At 41.2% G+C, this 19,300-nt stretch overlaps 1 protein-coding gene across 1 annotated transcript in view; it reads right to left on the bottom strand.

Moving 5' to 3' along the window:
• The window catches only part of Vps41 (VPS41 subunit of HOPS complex), a 158,189-nt gene that overhangs the window by 71,799 nt on the left and 67,090 nt on the right, over positions 1-19,300 (bottom strand). The window contains exons 5-7 of the mRNA XM_032885145.1: positions 16,267-16,341; positions 7,159-7,221; positions 4,262-4,327 (exon numbers count right to left, since the gene is read on the bottom strand). Coding sequence (XP_032741036.1) covers positions 4,262-4,327; positions 7,159-7,221; positions 16,267-16,341 — 204 coding nt within the window. The remainder of the gene's footprint in view (positions 1-4,261; positions 4,328-7,158; positions 7,222-16,266; positions 16,342-19,300) is intronic.

Here is a 19,300-nt window from a genome sequence, read left to right as displayed (position 1 = left end):
AAGGGCCGGAGTACAGCCTGCAAAGTGCTTGCCTTATAAGCATGAAGGTCTGAGTTTGATCCTCAGAACCGATGTAAAAGAAGGCAAGCGTATGATTTCAGTTCCAGTACTGTGGAGTCACGGAAGGCTGATTGCTTGAGGCTCAATGTCTGGTCATTTTAGTCTACGTAGATTAAATTAACCAATTAACTAATAATAATTAATAATAATTAGTTAACTAATTACTGTTTCTTAGTTCAAGTCAGTTAGAGACCATCTTTAAAAAAACAAAGAAAAAATACAGGATAAGGGAAGGAAAGGGAATTTTGAATATGATTTTTATGCTCATGTGTCAAGCAGTAGCGTCCACAGATATAACTATAGCACTTCTACTAAGAAGTTTTCTTGGGAATCAAAAAAAAATTTCTAAACATTAAAAAAAAAAGCACTCTGGCCTACTATTCCCAGTCCATTATAGATAAGCCATCATCTCCCAAAAATATGGAGCTAAAACCTTAAAAAGCAAATGAGACAGGGTTATGGTATTCTCTGGAATTTCCTGCATACTCCTCTATTTATGTGGCACAACTCTGAAACGAACATTTTAGTCATTTTGGGACATTTTAAGAGATTAGCTTTAATAGTTGTGGTCTGGATTTAAAAGGCCCCATAGGTCCACAGGGAGTGGCATTTCTAGAGGTGTGCCTTGCACGGGTGTCCCTTTGTTGGACTGAGTTCAAGCCCAGTTTTATTCCCGCTGCCTGCTGATCCAGATGTAGAACTCTCAGCTCCTCCAGCACCAAGTCTGCCTGGATGCTGCCTGCTTTCTGTCATGATGATAATGGACTGAACCTCTGAATCTATATTCACCAGCCCTAACCCTTGGTCATGGTGTCTCTTCACAGCAACTAAGACAATAGTATTTAAACAACTGGGGGCTTAGAGAGATGGCTCAGCTGTTAAGAAAATTAGCTGTTCTTCCAGAGTTCCAGAATTCAATTCTCAGCATCCACATGGTGGTTTGAAATCTTTTAACTGCAATTATATTGGACCTGACACTCTCTTCTGCAGACAAAAACACCCATATATAAAATCAGTAAATAGACAAACAAATCTTTAAAAATATTTTAACAACTAAAATATTAAACCCCATGTCTCAATATTCTTACAAATACCCCAAACACCTTGCTCGTACACCTGGGCTTTGCTGCCTGCTTTCCCTGGTCCCAGCCTCTGGGCCAAGTCATCCCTGTTTACAGAAGCTGGCACATAATGAAAAGGGCTACAGAATAGATCAGTGTTCTCATGGTAAAACACCTCTGCTACACACCATGCCTCCATTGGGCAGTTCTCTAGGTTTTTGAATGTCAAGTTATTTCTGATCCTAAGCTCCCAGTTATGCAGTATTTGCCCTTGTTTTACTTTTCTTCTACATCATCTACTTCCTACTCTATTTAGTAGTCTCTTGGTGCCCATGACATACGATTATTGTAAGGTTATCAGTAATTACTAAATGCTAGACTCTTCAAATTGTTGTGTGAATTTATGGTGCTAGTTTAAAACTCCAGTTAAAGTAAAGAGTTGCTTTGCAGTCTTTGTTTTTCTCATTTTTCAACATTTATAAACTTCCATAACTCAATTAAATAACTCTTAAAAGTTTGCCAATATATTCCAGAAGAAATTAACTGCTCACACTAGTCACTACTTCAGAGGCCTGCTGCCGCCATGTGGTACAGGCAGGCGGAAGCCACCCAAAGACCCACCAATACGTGGCCAGCTCATAGTGGAGCCACTGTGATGTGCAAATATGGGGTGGAGAACTGGGAAAGAAAGAAGCAGAACAGATTATGCATTATGAAGAGAGGGGAAATGGAAATTGAGGGTAGAAAGGAACAGCCTGACGTGAGTAGCCTTCCCTGACACCTGAGGCCATGGTGAAGTCCTGGCCCATGATACCACTGAAAGATATATCTGGACACGCAGCAACAGGGGTCTATGTCTGGTATTACTACCAAAGACCGTGGGAACCACCCTGGTATGGCCTGCTGCATGTTGCTGTCCAAAGGCTCTGAAAAGCTGGCCCTCCCATTACTGCTGTGGCACTCTGGAAAGTTTGCCCAACCCCTTGCAGACTGCTGCACTGGGCAACATGGGACAGCTGGTGTCCTGTTGGCGGGGCATGCTAGTGAACCACCCCAAGTACTGGAGAGCTACCCTGGCTTTGTGTGGTGACATGGGTGAGGGACAGTGGGAGAGCTGGCTCATGCCAGCTGTTGAAAAAGTGTTGTGAAGAAATACAAAGCAGTGTATTGAGTAAGCTATGATTTTAAAGAGGGGACTGAGAGACAGTTTCATTTGCAAAGATGACCACAGATAATGATCTAAGGCTTGTAGCACTGAACACCACAGAAATGCATCTGGTCACTGGAGAAGATACTGTAAGTCCAAATGCCCAGAGAAGCCACAGGGTGGCAGGGTAGATAGATACAGGGGAATTTGTCAGAAGGAAAGTTCTAAGAAGGGGTTTGAAAAGACTTAGGGGTTAAGAGCACACACTGCTTTTTCAGAGGATCGAGTTTGGTTTAAGGCATCCATATCACATGGCTCACAATTGTCTGTAACTCCAGTTCCACACATCTGACCTCTGTAAGCACTTGCATTTACACAAACACAAGTACACGTACACCTAAGTAAAAGTAATTTCCCACCCACCTCCCAGGCCAGAGAGTTGGTCCTGCCCTCACTGGTTGTAGCACTTACGAGACTGGGCTCTGTACCACAACTGATGAGCATAGTCGAGATGGCCCTGTGGGGAGCACTGGGAAGCCAGTGCCAAGGGTATGAGCTTTGGAGTACCGGCCCTGCCCCTTGCTGGCCTGCAGCATTGTGTGTGCTAGTCAGAGCAGAGTTCTCCCTGGTCAGATGTGGGTGTTGGAGAGAGAGCAGGCTGACTAGTTCAGTTATCATGCAGGCCCAAATCCATCCAGGGCTTTGAGTTCCTCCATCCCAATAGGAAGCACATGAAGGGGCTGGTCGGGGAGATCCAAATCTGCTGGATCTCCCTGATGCAGGAAATAACAGGCTATCTGAAAGGATGAGGAGTTCTGGTGAAGATCCAGTATAGATAGTGTAGCAGAAGTCAGAGGAATGAATAATTGTAAGTTAAGCTGTTGGACACACTGCAGCTTCCATGATGAGATTGTGTGTGTGTGTGTGTGTGTGTGTGTGTGTGTGTGTGTGTGTGTGTGTGTTTGTTTTGTTCTGTATTTTTTAATTATTTTCTTTTGAGAGGTAGGTTGTAAGGGTAGAGGACAGATATAAAAGGATAGGGAGACAAATGGGAATTGGGATGCATGATGTGAAACTCACAAGGAGTCAATAAAAAGTTAAAAAATAATAATTACTTCTTAGTATCAGTTATAAAATGTCTTATCTTACTTAAAGAAAAAGATTAAGGTGCTGAAGTGGTGGCTCAATGGTTAGGAGTACTGGCTATTCTTCCAGAGGACACAAGTTTGAATCCAACACCCACATGGTGGCTTATACCCTTTGTAACTCTATTTCTAAGGAATCAGATGCTTTCTTCTAGGTTATGAAGGTACCAGGCACGAATGTCGTACACAGATACACATGCAGGCAAAATACATATATACATAAAATATTTTTTTTAAAGCAAGATATAGTTCTTAGCCCAGATATGATAGTGGCACATAGAAATACATCCAGACAAAGCACCCATACACAAAACATATATTTTTAAAGGAAAATATATTTATTAACCCAGACATGGTAGTACATGCTTTTAATCCCAGCACTTGAAAGGTAGAAACAGACAGCTGCTCTCTGTGAGTTTAAGGCCACACATACCTAATTCTAAGAAAAGAAAACAACTGACAATCAACATGAACCTTTACTTTTGGGATTTCTTATCTGTACACGCGGAAAGACGGTGAGGCAGTCTCACACCCTCACTGTTTGAGTAGAGTTGCATCATACAGCGCACCATAAAAATGCCGGTGAAGAGCAACAGTAGCTCTCCTCTCCCCTCCACAGACTACAAGAGGTTTGTCAGAAGCAAGAACAGCAATCCCTAAAGTGACCTTTTGTTATATTTGAATGCTGCCTCCTTTTGGTGGAAAGGCCATTCTTTTCACACCTCAGCTGTCCCCTACTTCAAAGATGGTGACTAACTCGGGATGCAAGTATCCTAGTGAGGAAAGTCTCAGTTTCATTACATCATTTGCCACAGGCCACACATCCTGGGAGAGACATAGAGCATTACCTTTTTCCCACCGGTCACAAACTGCTTACAACTGGATCTCACGAACTGGGGGTGCACAGCAATGATCTACAAAAGAAAAAGTACCCACGTCCAGTTAAAAGTCACAGGTGAAAGTGGGCACTATGGGCAGTAGGAACTACAAAATGGACCTTGGCAGGGACAATGAATTCAAGTAAGATTCTGAGATTGCTGGAGATGCTCTCGTGTGATAAAATGTCTTCTCAGAAGCAAAATCAAAGCTGCACAAGAATGAAGGCTTTTCACTTCTGGCTGAGTGGGGCTCTCTGAGCAGGCTCCTCTCCTAAAGTCATGCAGGGGAATGGAACAAGGAAGTGTGCAATGGCTCAACTATTCGTAACTAAGTACACAAGAGAGCCCAACCATATGCAGGTCTCTCCAAGGCTGCTCTACACTGCCCCTGCTGGTGGCTGAATGTCACATAACACCATGAACACAAGGTATGTGAAAGAAGAAAAGCAGTAGAGTCCAGGGCTCCACTCAGCCTCGCTCCCTTGAGACCCAGCTCTTTATATACAAGCTTCTCTATTCTTTCCTTTTCATCTTCAACTATCCATGGCATCAGAAACTTCCCAAACCTTCAGTTGAATATATTTTATATTTCTATAATTAGCTAATATATTTCCTTCCTCCAACTACACAGGTTAATAATTTCTCTACACTGCCATTGTCAGGGTAATTTAACAGACATCTTATCATTTTTGATACATTGTTAGTACATTATTCTCTTCAGCTCTACCCTAACCCATCCTAATTACCAACACAGAAATGCATATTACATCCCTCCAAATTTTTACAATCTCTAACAGCTTTGTAACCCTCTCACAACATATAATGAGCATCTTTCCTTAAAAACATATTACCCTCACCTCATACAGGTTCAGAAAGGTCAGCCAGGAACACTGGTGTACTAGCTACTCCTCTGAGCCTGCATCACCTGGGCTGAGCCTCCCTCCCAGTGCCTGTCTCACTCATGGGAAGGACTCAGACCCTCCCTCCCTAAGTTGCCAATCTCACAGCTCAGTGCTGCTCTGCCAAGTACTACTCCCTTTGGTCTTCACTCTCTACCCATGACGTCTGCATACTGGCCTACTTTGTATCAGCCAGATGATATCGTTTTTATGAGTAAATGTTCTGAAAGAAGAATCTTTCCTGGTACTTCTGACCCCATCTTCTAGGACTCAGGGGGGCCATGGGGAAGCTCACTCCTGCTAGGCTGAAACACTGAATGCTGCTCCACCTGCAGCCTGCCTTTAGCAGCACAGCCATCTCCCTCTGGAAATACTCTCTTGTTGATGCTCCAGTCACCAGCCTGCATTTTCCCCAGCCTTCCTAAGAACTACCACTCGGGCTTTTACCTTTCACTGCAGTCTTTCGAGAGCTCCAGAATATCAACATCAATCTTCTCTTTTCACCCTGTAGCTGTGAAGTGGCCAATATCCTTAAAAATGGTTTCTTCTCAACTCACCTCAAATTACCAACTGTGTTTAAGGCACAATCTCTACTGAGAAGGCCAACACCTATTCCTAAACTTTCTGTAAAACCACCAGATGCAGCCCACCTCTCAAAATTTCTGACCAACTTCCCAATGCCTTCACTCAAATTATTACCTAATACAATTGGGGAGATTTCCTACAGCAGAAGCCTGGATTTACTCCCTGCACCTTCATCTCTAACGTCATTCAGCCCACTGTCACTAAGGCTACAATGTCTACCTCTTGAAAACTGTCTCAATCCATTTTCCCATCTTGAACACTCAAGCTTGCTCCCTTTACTAAGCCCCTTAGTGCTTTGTTCAATACACTACATCAACCTTCTAAATTGTCTCTTTCCCAGAGACTCTCCTGTTTAAATCCCCTGCCTTTCTGGCAAAGTCAGCTTTCGAAAACCCATGTCAGATCTTATCTATCCTTTGCTACTGTTCAATCAATATTTGAATAAACACGTGAAGAAAACCACCTCCTTTGAGAGGACAGCAGATACTTTAGCATGATGGATATCTCTGGTTGATCTCTGTGCCCTACCCATCAGACCTGCCATCTCTACTGCATACACCATGTTAGCCCTGTTAGAGATGGCTCCATCTACGCCACTCTTCTTCTTAGGCCCTGATCTATGAGATGGAAGCCAAGTTCCTTAGTCTGAAGATCCAGCCTATCTAGTCGGCCTTTTGTTACCTCTTTAATCGTCCATGCACATCTAGGCAAGACTGTCTACCACTTACTAGACACAGCTGCAACTTTCCAGTCTCCCCATTTCTCCCATGCTCTTCCACATGGAAGGCCAGTTCCCATCTATGCCTGCCTCTGTATCAAAGCTCAGCCAGACATTACTCAATCTATAAAGCTACCAACCACTCTAAAACTAAACACAGCACCACCAAAAATCAGCTAAGCATCACTTCTTTTTTTACCTCAGAACTTATTATGATTATTTTTGACCCTGTCACCTTAGTCAGAATAGGGTGTGTATGTGTGTGTGTGTGTGTGTGTGTGTGTGTGTGTGTGTGTGTGTGTGAGAGAGAGAGAGAGAGAGAGACAAACACACACACACACACAGACACACACACACACACACACACACAGACACACACACAAACACACACACACACACACAGAGAGAGAGAGAGAGAGAGAGAGAGAGAGAGAGAGAGAGAGAGAGAGAGAGAGAGAGAGAGAGAATCTACTCAAATAAAAGCTTCCAGAGCACAGCGTAAGATGAAAGTTAATCTCTGCCTTGGTCTCAACATTCCAGTGGCACAACCATACCATGGACGAAGAAACCCTTGTGTAAGAGAATGAGCAGTGTCTCCATTACTACAGTCATCCTCATCTAGGGAAGAAAACTCTCCCATGAGAGAACCCTTGCTAAATACTTACTTTAATGGGACAGTCGAAAGTCTCATGGAATTCTTCTCCAGAGTACAGTCCAAAGACCTGCAGCTGAGAGATAAAAGGAAGACATCAGTTAATCATGACCCTGTCAGAGAGGACTGAGTCAGCAAAGAGAAGGAAAGAAAGCAAAAGAAATGGGAGACATTACAAGTCTAAGTCCCTGGGACCCCAGAGAAGTACCCAGTGCAAACTATCTCATCAGTGGAGAGCGCTCTATGTTAATGAAGCTTTTACAAGCATCTTAAAGAATTAGCACATAAGCAGGGTATATGGAGAAGATGGAGGGAAGAAGTGGAAAATAGTGTAATTATATTTTAATAATTAAAATAAAAATAACAAAGGCTTTATGAGCAGCACATGGATAGCATTCCCATTACTTACTGCAGGTTTATTAAACAGATAGCAACTACCAGAAATGAAATAGATATGGGTAAGTTGCTAATATTCTTTTATGCTCTTCTCACAGACTAATAGAATGGTTTTCCTCTCAAAAGCAGAAACATCTACTTTGAGTCAGACATATATGGTTTATAGATACACACACAAGCACACACACATACATGTACACACACATACAAGCATGAACACACACGCATTCACATACATGCATGTACACACACATACACACTTCTACATATACACAGCCATATGGCAAGAGAATAACCTAAGTGAGATCCATCCCAATCATATGCTGAATCTGCTCTATGTGTAAATGACACACTGTTGCCCCTCATCAGTGTTGTTTACTTTCAAGCTGTCTTAAGCCATTTTATTCAGTTATATTTCCCCAGCTTTTCAATCAGTCACAGCAGAAACACAACAAAAACATAATTAGGTCTAATGTGTATAACATAAAAGGATACAAATCACACATTCTTAGCTTGACACAATTTGTGACATAAACCTGACCCTTCAACTCTCACCCAGATAGCTGTCAGTGTATTTCTTATACTCAGGGGCTGAGGCTGCAGCACCAAGAGTGAGTCCAGCCTAGGAAAAAGCCAAGAAAGAGAGCAAGAAAGAAAAGAGATGGGGAAGGGAGGGAGAAGAGAGAAACAGAGGCTGGAAGGGGAGAGAGGGAACAAAGGAGGAAGGAAAGAAGAAAAACAAAAAGAAACTAAGCCCAAGGAGCTCCTTTACTGTACTTCTCAGTGAATGACACCCTGAATCTCACCGCCGCCTATCACTGTGCACAAGCCACACTGCCCTTTAAGCCTCACACAAAGGGGAGCACAAGCCAGGCCACTGCTGCCCTTCTCAGCAGTGCCCCTGTGTGCTTTCTGTATGCTGCAGCGATTGGCTGTCTGTCACTTTTGTGAATGCGGCAATGTGTGACTGTGTCACAATTCATGTTCTTCTCCCACTGACCACCAGTTGCTCTGGCACCAGATCAGAACTTTGATGAATAGTGCTTCTGCACACATCTTTCCCTTATCTCCTGATTAACTTATACATATGTGAATCCCATATAACAAGGGGTGGGCATGTTAAATCACAGGTTATAATTATGTTGATAGTTAATGGACAAAATAATTAATAGCTTTCATTTATTTAAGATTCTTTTTAAATGTTTATGAGTGTTTTGGCTGAAATGCATTGTACGTGCATCACATGATGCCTGATGCCGGAAGAAGCCAGAAGAAGCCAGAAGAGAGTGCATCAGACGTGCTGGAGCTGGAGTTACAGATGGTTGGGAGCCAGCATGTGGGTACTGGGCACTTGTCTTAGTTAGGATTTTACTGTTGTGAACAGACATCATGACCAAGGTAAGTCTTATAAAGGACAACATTTAATTGAGGCTGGCTTACAGGTTCAGAGGTTCAGTCCTGTATCAAGGCAGGAGGATGGCAGCATCCAGGTGGACATGATACAGGGGGAGCTGAGAGTTCTAGATCTTTATGTGAAGGCCGCTAGCAGAATACTGGTTCCCAGGCAGCTAGGACAAGGGTATTAAAGCCCACACCCACAAGCCCACACCTACTCCAACAAGGCCACACCTCCCTAGAGTGCCACTCCCTGGACCAAGCATATGCAAACCATCAATCACAGTGTTGAACCCAATCCCCTGCAAGAGCAACAACTCTTAACCTCTAAGCCATCTCTCCAGCCCCAACAGTTTGAGTCTAATGAATTCATATTCTTACCGGAAGAGCACGAGAAGTGTAGGAGTTATCACAGAAACAGAAGTAATGATGGTCTTAGGACCATTATTGACTACTCCAGCACTTGGGATGGATTTGCTCTCTTTCTGGTCTCTAATAGAACTTCTTCTTTACTTATGTGGAAATTAACCATGAGGTCATTTGCATATGCCCTTGGTCTGAATGATTGTATCCCTCAGATTTTTCTGTTGAAATCCAATGTCCAATGTAATGTATCAGGGAGGAAGGCCTTCTGCAGGATGTTCTCTGAGGAGTTGTACACCATTATAAAAGGAATAAAAGAAGCAAAGTAGGCACATTTGTCTGCCGGCTTTTGGACACTAAGGAGACGAATGTATCCTCCAAATCAGTGAAGACTGGCAGTGTCCTCTGGGAGCAGGGAGGACATCCTTATCAAATGCTGAACCCAGGATCCTCATATGTTCACAGTTGTTTGAAATAATGTTCTGTTGTTAAAGACTGCCCAGTCTAATAGTATTTTGTTAAGTCAACGCAGTCAAATGAGGCTTTTTTTTTTATGATATTTTAAACATCAAGTTCATTTTTTGTACTCATAAAGTCTAGGCAAACTCAATGTTTTTCTTGCTTTAATGTTCATAAGTTGTAAATGAATGATTCATTCCCCCAAGCTTCAAACAGAGAATTCTCTCAATAGACAAATTAACATAGAAAATAGAATCTCCGAGTCATATATGGTGGCCAAGCCTATGCCTATAATCCAGCAAGCAGGAAGATGAAACAGGAGAATTGTTAATTTGAGGCAAATAAGCAAATCTTTGCTGTTATTCCTGCTAATTGTCTGAGAACCCAAGAACAGCATGACATAATGAGACACATGGAATTCTCTCAAAGTGGATTCCAGGTATGGCAAACACGTGCCACTGCTACCACGGCTCTCACTGTTGGGAGGGTATGAAGGCACTTCCTCTTTATACATTTCTGAAACGGATGATTCTGAAGCAGGATCAGTCAAGCACTGCATTCAGCAAACATTGCGCTCAGGCCTTTACTGTACCATGGTAAGTTTGATAGAGACACAAGTCTCCTCACAGCAACGTAGGCTCTGTATCACTAACTGGTAATATTAGAAATCAGCATGGGCCCTTAGTGATGTGCTCAGTGTTAATGCCTGCTCAATCAGCATGCAGAAAGTTCCCATCTCCATCTATTTCCTTCCCAGCACAACATCTTTCCAACACAGTCTGTGGTCAGATACTACTACAACCCATTAACGACTCTAACCCTGTAACAGGCCTCACCTCTGATGATAAGTAGTTAGATCCCTGAGGACACCTTAGACAAACTACATTTCTTTCTGGTTGGTTGAAGTGATATCTGTAATGGTCGCAACTGATAATACCCAATGTGGGTTGAAGATCTTGCTCTATACTGCTGCTAGGGATGCCTGAGTCCACCCCAATGCGCTTGTTCAAGAGACAATTTTGTTAATAATGTAAAGGCCTGCCTATGATCACTAAAATCATGAGATACGATCAGAATCCAAGAGTACCAAAGCTGCTGTAGGATAATATCATGCTGGACTATGTAAAATCTGCAAATAAGGAAAATATGTTTTCATATCAACCAAGAAGTAAAACAGGATACCAACACTGGAGAGCTGGCTGTCAGACTGTGAAGGGTGAAGAGTCTGCGTCTGAACTAAGAGAGCTTTCATGGGAGGAGAAATAAAGGAAAGAGGGTATTCATCTGAATAGAGAGAAGTACCACTTAGAAGCTGGGTGTGCCATGAATGATCCCTGAAGACCAGCACTGTATCCTTACAGGAGCCGATTTACTGACTGAAGCCAGATGTGACAAACACAAGGGGACAAAGCCAAACAAGCTCCTAGGAAATAGGCACTGGCCTCAGGGGTGTCCCTGACAAAACTCAGAAGGAGAGTGTCTTCCTGAAGGACACTGAAAAGAGAAACCACTGAAGAAGGAGCAAGCTGAGACCTTGGGTAAGGCTAGCCACAAACTTGTTAACACTAGTACTTGGAAGGCTGAGGCAGGAGAATATCAAGTTCCAGGCCAGTCTGAGCTACAATGAGACCCTTTCTTAAAAACAAGATGACACCACCACTATCCCAGGTGTCCTATTAGCGGAGCACGAAGAAACACAGGGAAATTCCTATGCCTTCATGAGTGACATCTCAACAGTGTCAGGAACAGTCCTACAGTCTTCTGTAAAACTAAGGACAGATGCTGTGCTTCCCTTCAGTGATGTCATGTCCTAAGCTATGTGCTCACAAGTTACACTACTGGAGTTAACATAGCAGTTCCCCTTCTCTTCTCTGTATTCTTTATTTGTTTGGTTACTGGTCACTGAAGATTATACTAATCTATAAAGGGAACCCGGTCAATGATAGCCTAGAGTATTGACTTCTAGAAAGATCAGTTGAGATAAAGATCATGAAATTAAAGGTCACCACAGAAAGTTTTCTTTGAAAATGGTATTTGCCATAGCAGTCTAACAACCTGTCACAAAAACTTGTACTGTGTGTGAGTGGGGGGAGGGTGTGTGTGAGAGAGTGAGAGAGAGACTGAGAGAGGTAGGCAGAGAAACAATGAGAGAGATACAGAGAGAAAAATGAATACGAATGGATGAATGAATACGAATTTCTAACAAGTAGCTTACAGTGACTCTCCTGAAAAGTCTTACACGAGTTTCCATGAACTAAACACTCAGAGAGCCACATGAATTTCACAGAGATACGGACGGACATGCCTTACCTGCGCTTATGAATGAGGGCAGGTGACTAACTTTAGCATGGAATTCTACCAATTTGTCAACTCTACCACCACATACCCAGGAGCTGTGATTAACATAGCCAAAGCACTGTACCGCCTGCCCTCGCAGCTCCACAGCAGCAGGTCAGGAAGTAGGCCAAGGGGGCTCTGGCACTCTATTTATCTTGGGCAGGAAAAGGAGAGATTACTACTGTCCACCCTGTTCATCAATGTATAACATCTGAGGCTAAAAGTGGTGGGAAGAAAAGCTTCACCAAATTCCTCAAGTCAAAGATCTAGTTCATCTGAGGGCCTTTCTTTTGGGTATAAGAAAGTGATTCTATAATATCTCCAATGCTGGCTAGATATAGTCAACTCGACACACATAGGAGTCACCTGAAAAGAGAAAACCTCAAGAGAGGAGCTGCCTCCATTAGCTGGCTTGTGAGCATGTCTGTGGGCTATTTGGGGAACTGATTATTGATAGGAGAGGGTCTAGCACACTCTACACAGTGCTAACCCTGGGCAGGTGGACCTGGGTCATACAAGAAAATTAGTTGAGAAAACCATGAGGAGCAAGCTGGGAAGCAAGCCAGTAAGCAGTGTTCTCCATGGTGTCTGCTTCAGTTCTTACCTCAAGGTTCCTGATCTAAGTTCCCTCAATGATGGACTTGAACACAACTAAATAAATGCTTTCCTCTCCAAGAATCTTCAAAACCACAAGAATATCAAGTCAGGCTTTTCAAGGGACTGCCAGGCACTGAATCTGTTTGCTAACACAGTTCCAGTTAGTTAAAAAACCAAAACCAAAACCAACCAACCAAACAAACAGAAATATACTTGATGTCTTCAAATTTGTAGAACACCATTCCAAAGACTCAAAAGTAGAAAAAACAACGTATTTAAACATGTCTTAATAGCACAGAAGCCAAAGAAAAACCCAAAGGCTATTTGGAAACTTCCACAAGAGGAAACACATCTCTGAAGCTACAACGGGGTGATGTTGAGAGTGATGGTGACTGCCATTAAAAGGGCAGTTAATAGCTACCACATGGGTCTTCTCTACCACAGACTAACCCAAGTGGCTGAAGCTAATTCACTGAGTCCCCAGAGTAGTCAGGACTAGGTATTATTATCCTAATCTACAAAGGAGGAGACAAACGGGCTCAGAAGGGAGAAAACAAGCTTACTTAACAACGCATAAATACACAGCAGTGTAATTCAAAACTGAATCCCTAGACCATACTGCCTTATACCCAAAGAAAAACTAAGAATGCAAAATGGCAAACACATTCACATCCAAAGGAAAAAAAATAATGTTGGAAGAAAAGCCAATTAAACAAGAAGTTACTTGCCCTCCTCAGAGAAACGGAAGAACAAGACCAATGTGATAGCAAAATAAGTATGCCAGGAGTGAGTCAATACATCCAATTTTTCTTAGAAGCTATGCATTTTTAAGATAGTGAACATCCATTTATCCTGCTACCTAAATAAAAGTTTCGGCAGAATAACGGAAGCAGGGAAGAGTTCATACTGCAATGGAGTAGAAAGGAAAGTCTGGAAATAAAGATAACTGGTATACATAAGAGCCGGGTTCACAAGTTTCCTGTGCGGGCTTCCCTTTGTGCACACCACCCATCCAAAGAAGATACCAGGGAGACCAGGAAACCGCGATTGAGGCAGCAAGTGAGGTGCGGCCCAGGCAGCTGGAGCACAGCTATATTCTGCCTCAGCCAATACTGCCTCCAGCTTCATATTATTGAATTTCTTTGAAGAAATAAAAACAAATAGAACTGAAGTAATAATCAAAATTATGACTGAAGTAAACTTTCCTGAAATGAAAACACTACTTTACTATATGGATCAAAAGGAGGTAGTATGCTCCAGATGAAATTAATGACAACAGATAAGAACTAGATGTAACACAGCAACCAAATAACAAAGGTCATCTTCATTATTTTTTTTTTTGTTTTGTTATTACTAGATTCAGAGTTATGAAGGACAAGAGTTATTTTTAGAGGATTCTTAAAGAGCAAAAACAGGCTGACAGCAGGTATGCTACAAAGTGTCAGAATAAAGAGAGTATTATGTTTAAAATCTGAGAGAAACTCTATCAACTCAGAATTTGTTTTGTACGCACTGTATGAAAGCATCCTTCACAAATGAGAAAATAAACTATATCCTGAAAATTGTCTACAACTCATGCCACCAAAGTGAAGGTACCAACAGAGACACTTTGTACACTTCCTACCTCACAAGCTGAGCACTGGGAAGTCATGAGAAAGAACTGAACCCAGGCTGAATACATGAGTAAATTTCAACTATCAGAATGATGACATTAAAAACCAACACAAGTATTAAAGATTAGCAGTGAAACAAATATAACTGTCTGAATATAAGTCATTATTAATAAGTCAATGAAAGCAAAAGCCAAATAGCCACTCACAGACAGAGCTGACCTTGAAGCGGGTCCTTCTGTTCTTACAATAATTAATCACTTTGTACAACATTTTATACAGTCTCTCAGTTTTCACAACACTGGCTTCTGCTCAGGGCTGATTTACATAAATACAGGTACTGGGAGATTTCTATACAGTTCTATTAATAGATATGAAAAAACACTTTAAAATAAACCATAGAACTACAAAAACAAGACAAATATTCATTTTTCTAAACCAGGAAAGGATAGTGTTTGCCAAAAGGGCAATAGGAACCCACAGGCCATCACAGTGCATAGCAGACGGAATAATTAAAAGACTTGACTTTGACACATCACTAATAATTCTTGAACAGTCAAAGTGCTCGAATCCCTAACCAATGTTTCTAATTAAAAACTGAATTTTCTTACTTGCCCAGTTAGTTTAAAGAAACTGTTATCTGCTGTAAGTGCAAAAATAACAACTGGCCTTTGAGTAAAGAAAACTTAGATTAACTTTCTTTACAAATATATGCACAAAGATGTTTGAACAGTATCGATGATTCTTTTCCACTTCCACACAAACCAATAGTCCCCTGAGCATCACATTGTCTGTACACACACAACACACACACACACACACACACACACACACACACACACACACACACACAAGTACGTTCATCTCAGAATTTCACAAGGCACCATGACCTTTGATAGTACTTTCTGAAAACTAGTAGCATCCTTAATTGTGTTTCAAAGACTTTTGGGGTGAGGTGAAGCTTCTGTGTTGCTCTGGTTAACAGATGAATGGGTATTCGCATGCATTTAACTGTTGATAGATAGAAAAGGGGGTAACTTCTTTTGCACTGAGTATACTGTTTTTCATTTACTTACTTTAATGGCCCATTGAATTCAGAGAACTTAAACTGTATAAAATTAGGTTAAGAGATTTCTATTCACTAAGAAATTCATAAACTTATATAATGATTTTTAATGCATTCTCTTCTTAAACAGTTACTTTCGAGAAGTGGCTCGGGTACTCTGCGTTAGGATTTTATCACGGCACACCAACATTAGGAAAGACTTCCGTCGACTTAAAAACAGAGAAGATATTCTTGCAAGAGGGAAATCAATCACCACAGCCACTAAATGTCACAGCACAGCATCAGCAGGAAGCACTGACCGCTGTCAGCTGTGCACTGCACAAATGATGTGTGCCTTCGGTTCAGGAAGTAGGTGCCAGGACTTTAGAAAACTGTACATATATCGATTTTACATTTATTTAATGTGGCCATTGTAAGACACTTTATTCTTCTGATAAACTATGATTGCTTATCAAAAGATTCTATAATTCAACAGTAACATTCATAACTTGTGTGTTAAAATGAAAACCACCAGCCCACAGAAATCATGCCCACAAAATCCAATTTTGTGGATTTATGGCAGAAAAGCATTAAACTACTGTCTTGAAGGAACTGCAGACTAGTCACAGAAGTCAAAGTGGCACAGCAGTAATGATTAAGGGGGACACATCACCCTGCCACAGCTGTTAATCAGCTTAATACTAGTTAGATTATTGACATTCTTGTAATTACTTTTCCTAAGGCACATTTGGGCAAAATATATTTTATTTTAATTATGAGCAATCAAAAGCCAGTCCAATACTGAAAAAGAATAATCAAGGCTCTCTGCACACAGGTGTGACGTAAGCAGAGAACATCCAATTCCTGTGTGGGCAAGAGCTAGCACTTGCTGCCGAAGCGATGACCACTTCCCAAATACCTTGCCATCCTCCGAGCACACGCCCATATGTTCTCCGCTTTCATCCAAGCTGATCTGGTTTATCTTCACAGGACTCTATTTAAAACAAACAAAAAATGGCATGAACCACTTTAGGAAAACATATTAATGATCAGGTGTCTTTGCTCTCTGTAAAACTTACATGACATGAATTATCAGCTTCATGAATTAAGGTTCACTTCCTGAAGTGAAGATGTTAACATTCCCAAAGCATAAACCAAACAGCTTTGCTTCTACACGCAGCATGAACTCAGAAAGCCACGATGCCCACAGACTTTCTTTCATAGACTTGCAGCATAGGGAAAATGTTACTTCTCTATCACATCAATTAATTTTGTAACCCCTAATTTTAAATAATTCCCAATTTAAGAATATCTTGCTTTTGATGTATTTTCCAAAAATTAAATACAAGTGCATTTCATTTATTTACTAAAATATACATATAGGGGTTTCTAATGAAGTCAAAACTCTGACCACTGTCAGCATCACACAATAGCTCTTCCTTCGATTCCTGAATAACTAGAGCTTCCATGGACCTTCTACAAAGCTCCAAGGCAGCAAACCATAAAGAGGAAAGTGAGTCCACAGCAGTGAGCAGCACACACGTACAGTTCACAATAAAGGGAAATTCACAAACCTGAAGGCTGAATCGTCAACAGCAAAGTGTCTCACAGTCATTAAGGAAAGGTCAGGGCACAACAAGACCTTCGCACTGTACAAAGGCTATATACTGCCTAATTTCTGGGACAAGTTCCTAAGTATTCTGGCTATAGAAACCTTTCACATCTGGATCCCTACATTACCACATAACATTCTGATAGGTTGTCCAGGAAAAATCAGCTAGCTCTAACAGTTCTTGGCTTATTAATTAAGGGAAAGGTCACTGAGGACAGGTGACCCACCTCCCAAGACAATACACAGAAGCCCATGTTGGAAAACCACAGCAGAAGTAACAGCAGCCTTACAGTATCATGTGAGTATAAAAAAGGACTGAAGATGATAAGTACTGCAGAGTTAGAAGGAAAATGAAAAGACAGAGAAAGGCTGCCCTGGGAAAGCACAGAGCTACCAGGCTGAGCCAAATTCTGAATGTCAACGCCACATACTTCTGGGGATAAGCATCTCCTCAAGCTGGTCATCTTCTGTTCTGATATGTCATCACACAACATTTTATACCGACTTTACTCATGGCAAGTATAAGCTATAGAGATGGCTCACTGGACATTAACTACCATCTGTGATGATTGGCTTAAATGTATCTCCATGGGTGGGTCTGGCCTACGAGCTTTCTTCCTCTGATGAATGCAGCACTGCCCACAAGTAACTACAAAAATTATATTAGGCCAGAGTAATGGCTCAGCCATTAAAAAGACCAGAGTTACAATGAAAACATCAAGATTATATCACTGAAAATTTAGTAAAATAAAATTTGTTCCTTCAGTCAGAGTAACACATATCAAGGCTTTGAAAACCATACATGACTGCACTGAAAGACACAGAGACCACATTATCTTCCCATTGCAGAAAATTCCAGGGGACAGTGTATCCTACACCTACAAATCTAAATTCAAGTGCTGGATATAACAACGTGTACCAAGACTCCATGATGAAGTCTATAGCCAAGTTACACGTTAGCACTAGACTTTCATCCTACATCATGCCAAGTTTTGTGTAGTCTATCCCTGGATTCTTTTTCCCAAAAGGGCCATGGCCTATCCAAACAGTCTCTGAATCACACTTATTGTCCCACAAATGGGGTATTTGCTTTACTGATACCCAATCTTTGAGGAAAGTGGTAAATTAAGAGGTGTCTCCATCTCACATAAGAAAAAATGCAGCTTCAGTTTCTATATGTGATCCAAGCCCTACCAAGTAGCTCAGACATCCAACAGCATCTCAAGAGCAGATCAACAGAATTTACTGGGACATACCTTGCAGAAACTGCATGAATCCATTAAAAATAATACAGGAAAAAATCTATAATGTATAACAACAATGATCTTCTCAAATCTATTAGCAACAGACATCTCAAAACTTTTCTCTCAGCACCTCATGGATCCTCCTCCAAAAGTGACCATATACTAGATCACAAAGCAAGCCTCAACAGATATAAGAAAATTGAAATAACATATTGTATCTTATCAGACCACCATGAATTAAAACTGGACTTAACAACCAAAAACACTGGAAAGCCTGTATGTATACTCATGGAAATTGATCAACACTATACTCAATGATCTCTGGGTCAGGGAAGAAATTAAAGACACTCTAGAATTCAATGAAAAGGAAAGCATGACATACCCAAATTTATGGAACAAAAGAGAAGCAGTGCTAAGAGGAAAGTTCATAGCACTAAGTGCCTCCATAAAGAAATTAGAAAGTTCTCATATCAGCAATTTAAAAGTATATCTGAAATCTCTATAATAAAAAGTAGCAAGTATACCAAAGAGGAGTACAAGATAGGAAATAATCGGAATTAGAGCTGAAATCACTCAGTTAGAAACAAAGGAAACAATATAAGAATCAAGGAAACCAGGAGCTGGTACTTTGAGAAAATTCGATAAGATAGACAAACTTTTAGCCAAATTAACCAAGAAACACAAAGGCAGTATCACAATAACTGACACTGAGGAAATTCAAAGAATCACTGATCTTATTTCAAAAGCCTGTACTTCACAAAATTGGAAAATCTTAATGAAATGGACACTTTTCTAGATGGATACCACTTATCAAAGTTGAATCAAGATCAGGTAAACTATTAAGACAGTCCCATAACCCCTAAAGAAATAAAAGCTAGCAGCCATTAAGTCTCCCAACCAAAAAAAATAAAATAAGATAGAAATCCCAGGGACAGATAGTTTTAGTGCAGAAGTCTACCAGACTTTCAAAGAAGAGCTAATACCAATACTCCTCAAACTATCCCGCAAAACAGAAAAAGTGAACACTGTCTCAGTCTCTGAAGCATCAGTCACCCAATACCTAAACCACACAAAATCTAAAGAAAGAACATTTCAGA

This window comes from Rattus rattus, chromosome 14, assembly GCF_011064425.1.
Source record: "Rattus rattus isolate New Zealand chromosome 14, Rrattus_CSIRO_v1, whole genome shotgun sequence".
Lineage (NCBI taxonomy): Eukaryota > Metazoa > Chordata > Mammalia > Rodentia > Muridae > Rattus > Rattus rattus.
This window is presented reverse-complemented; position numbering and strand designations above follow the sequence as displayed.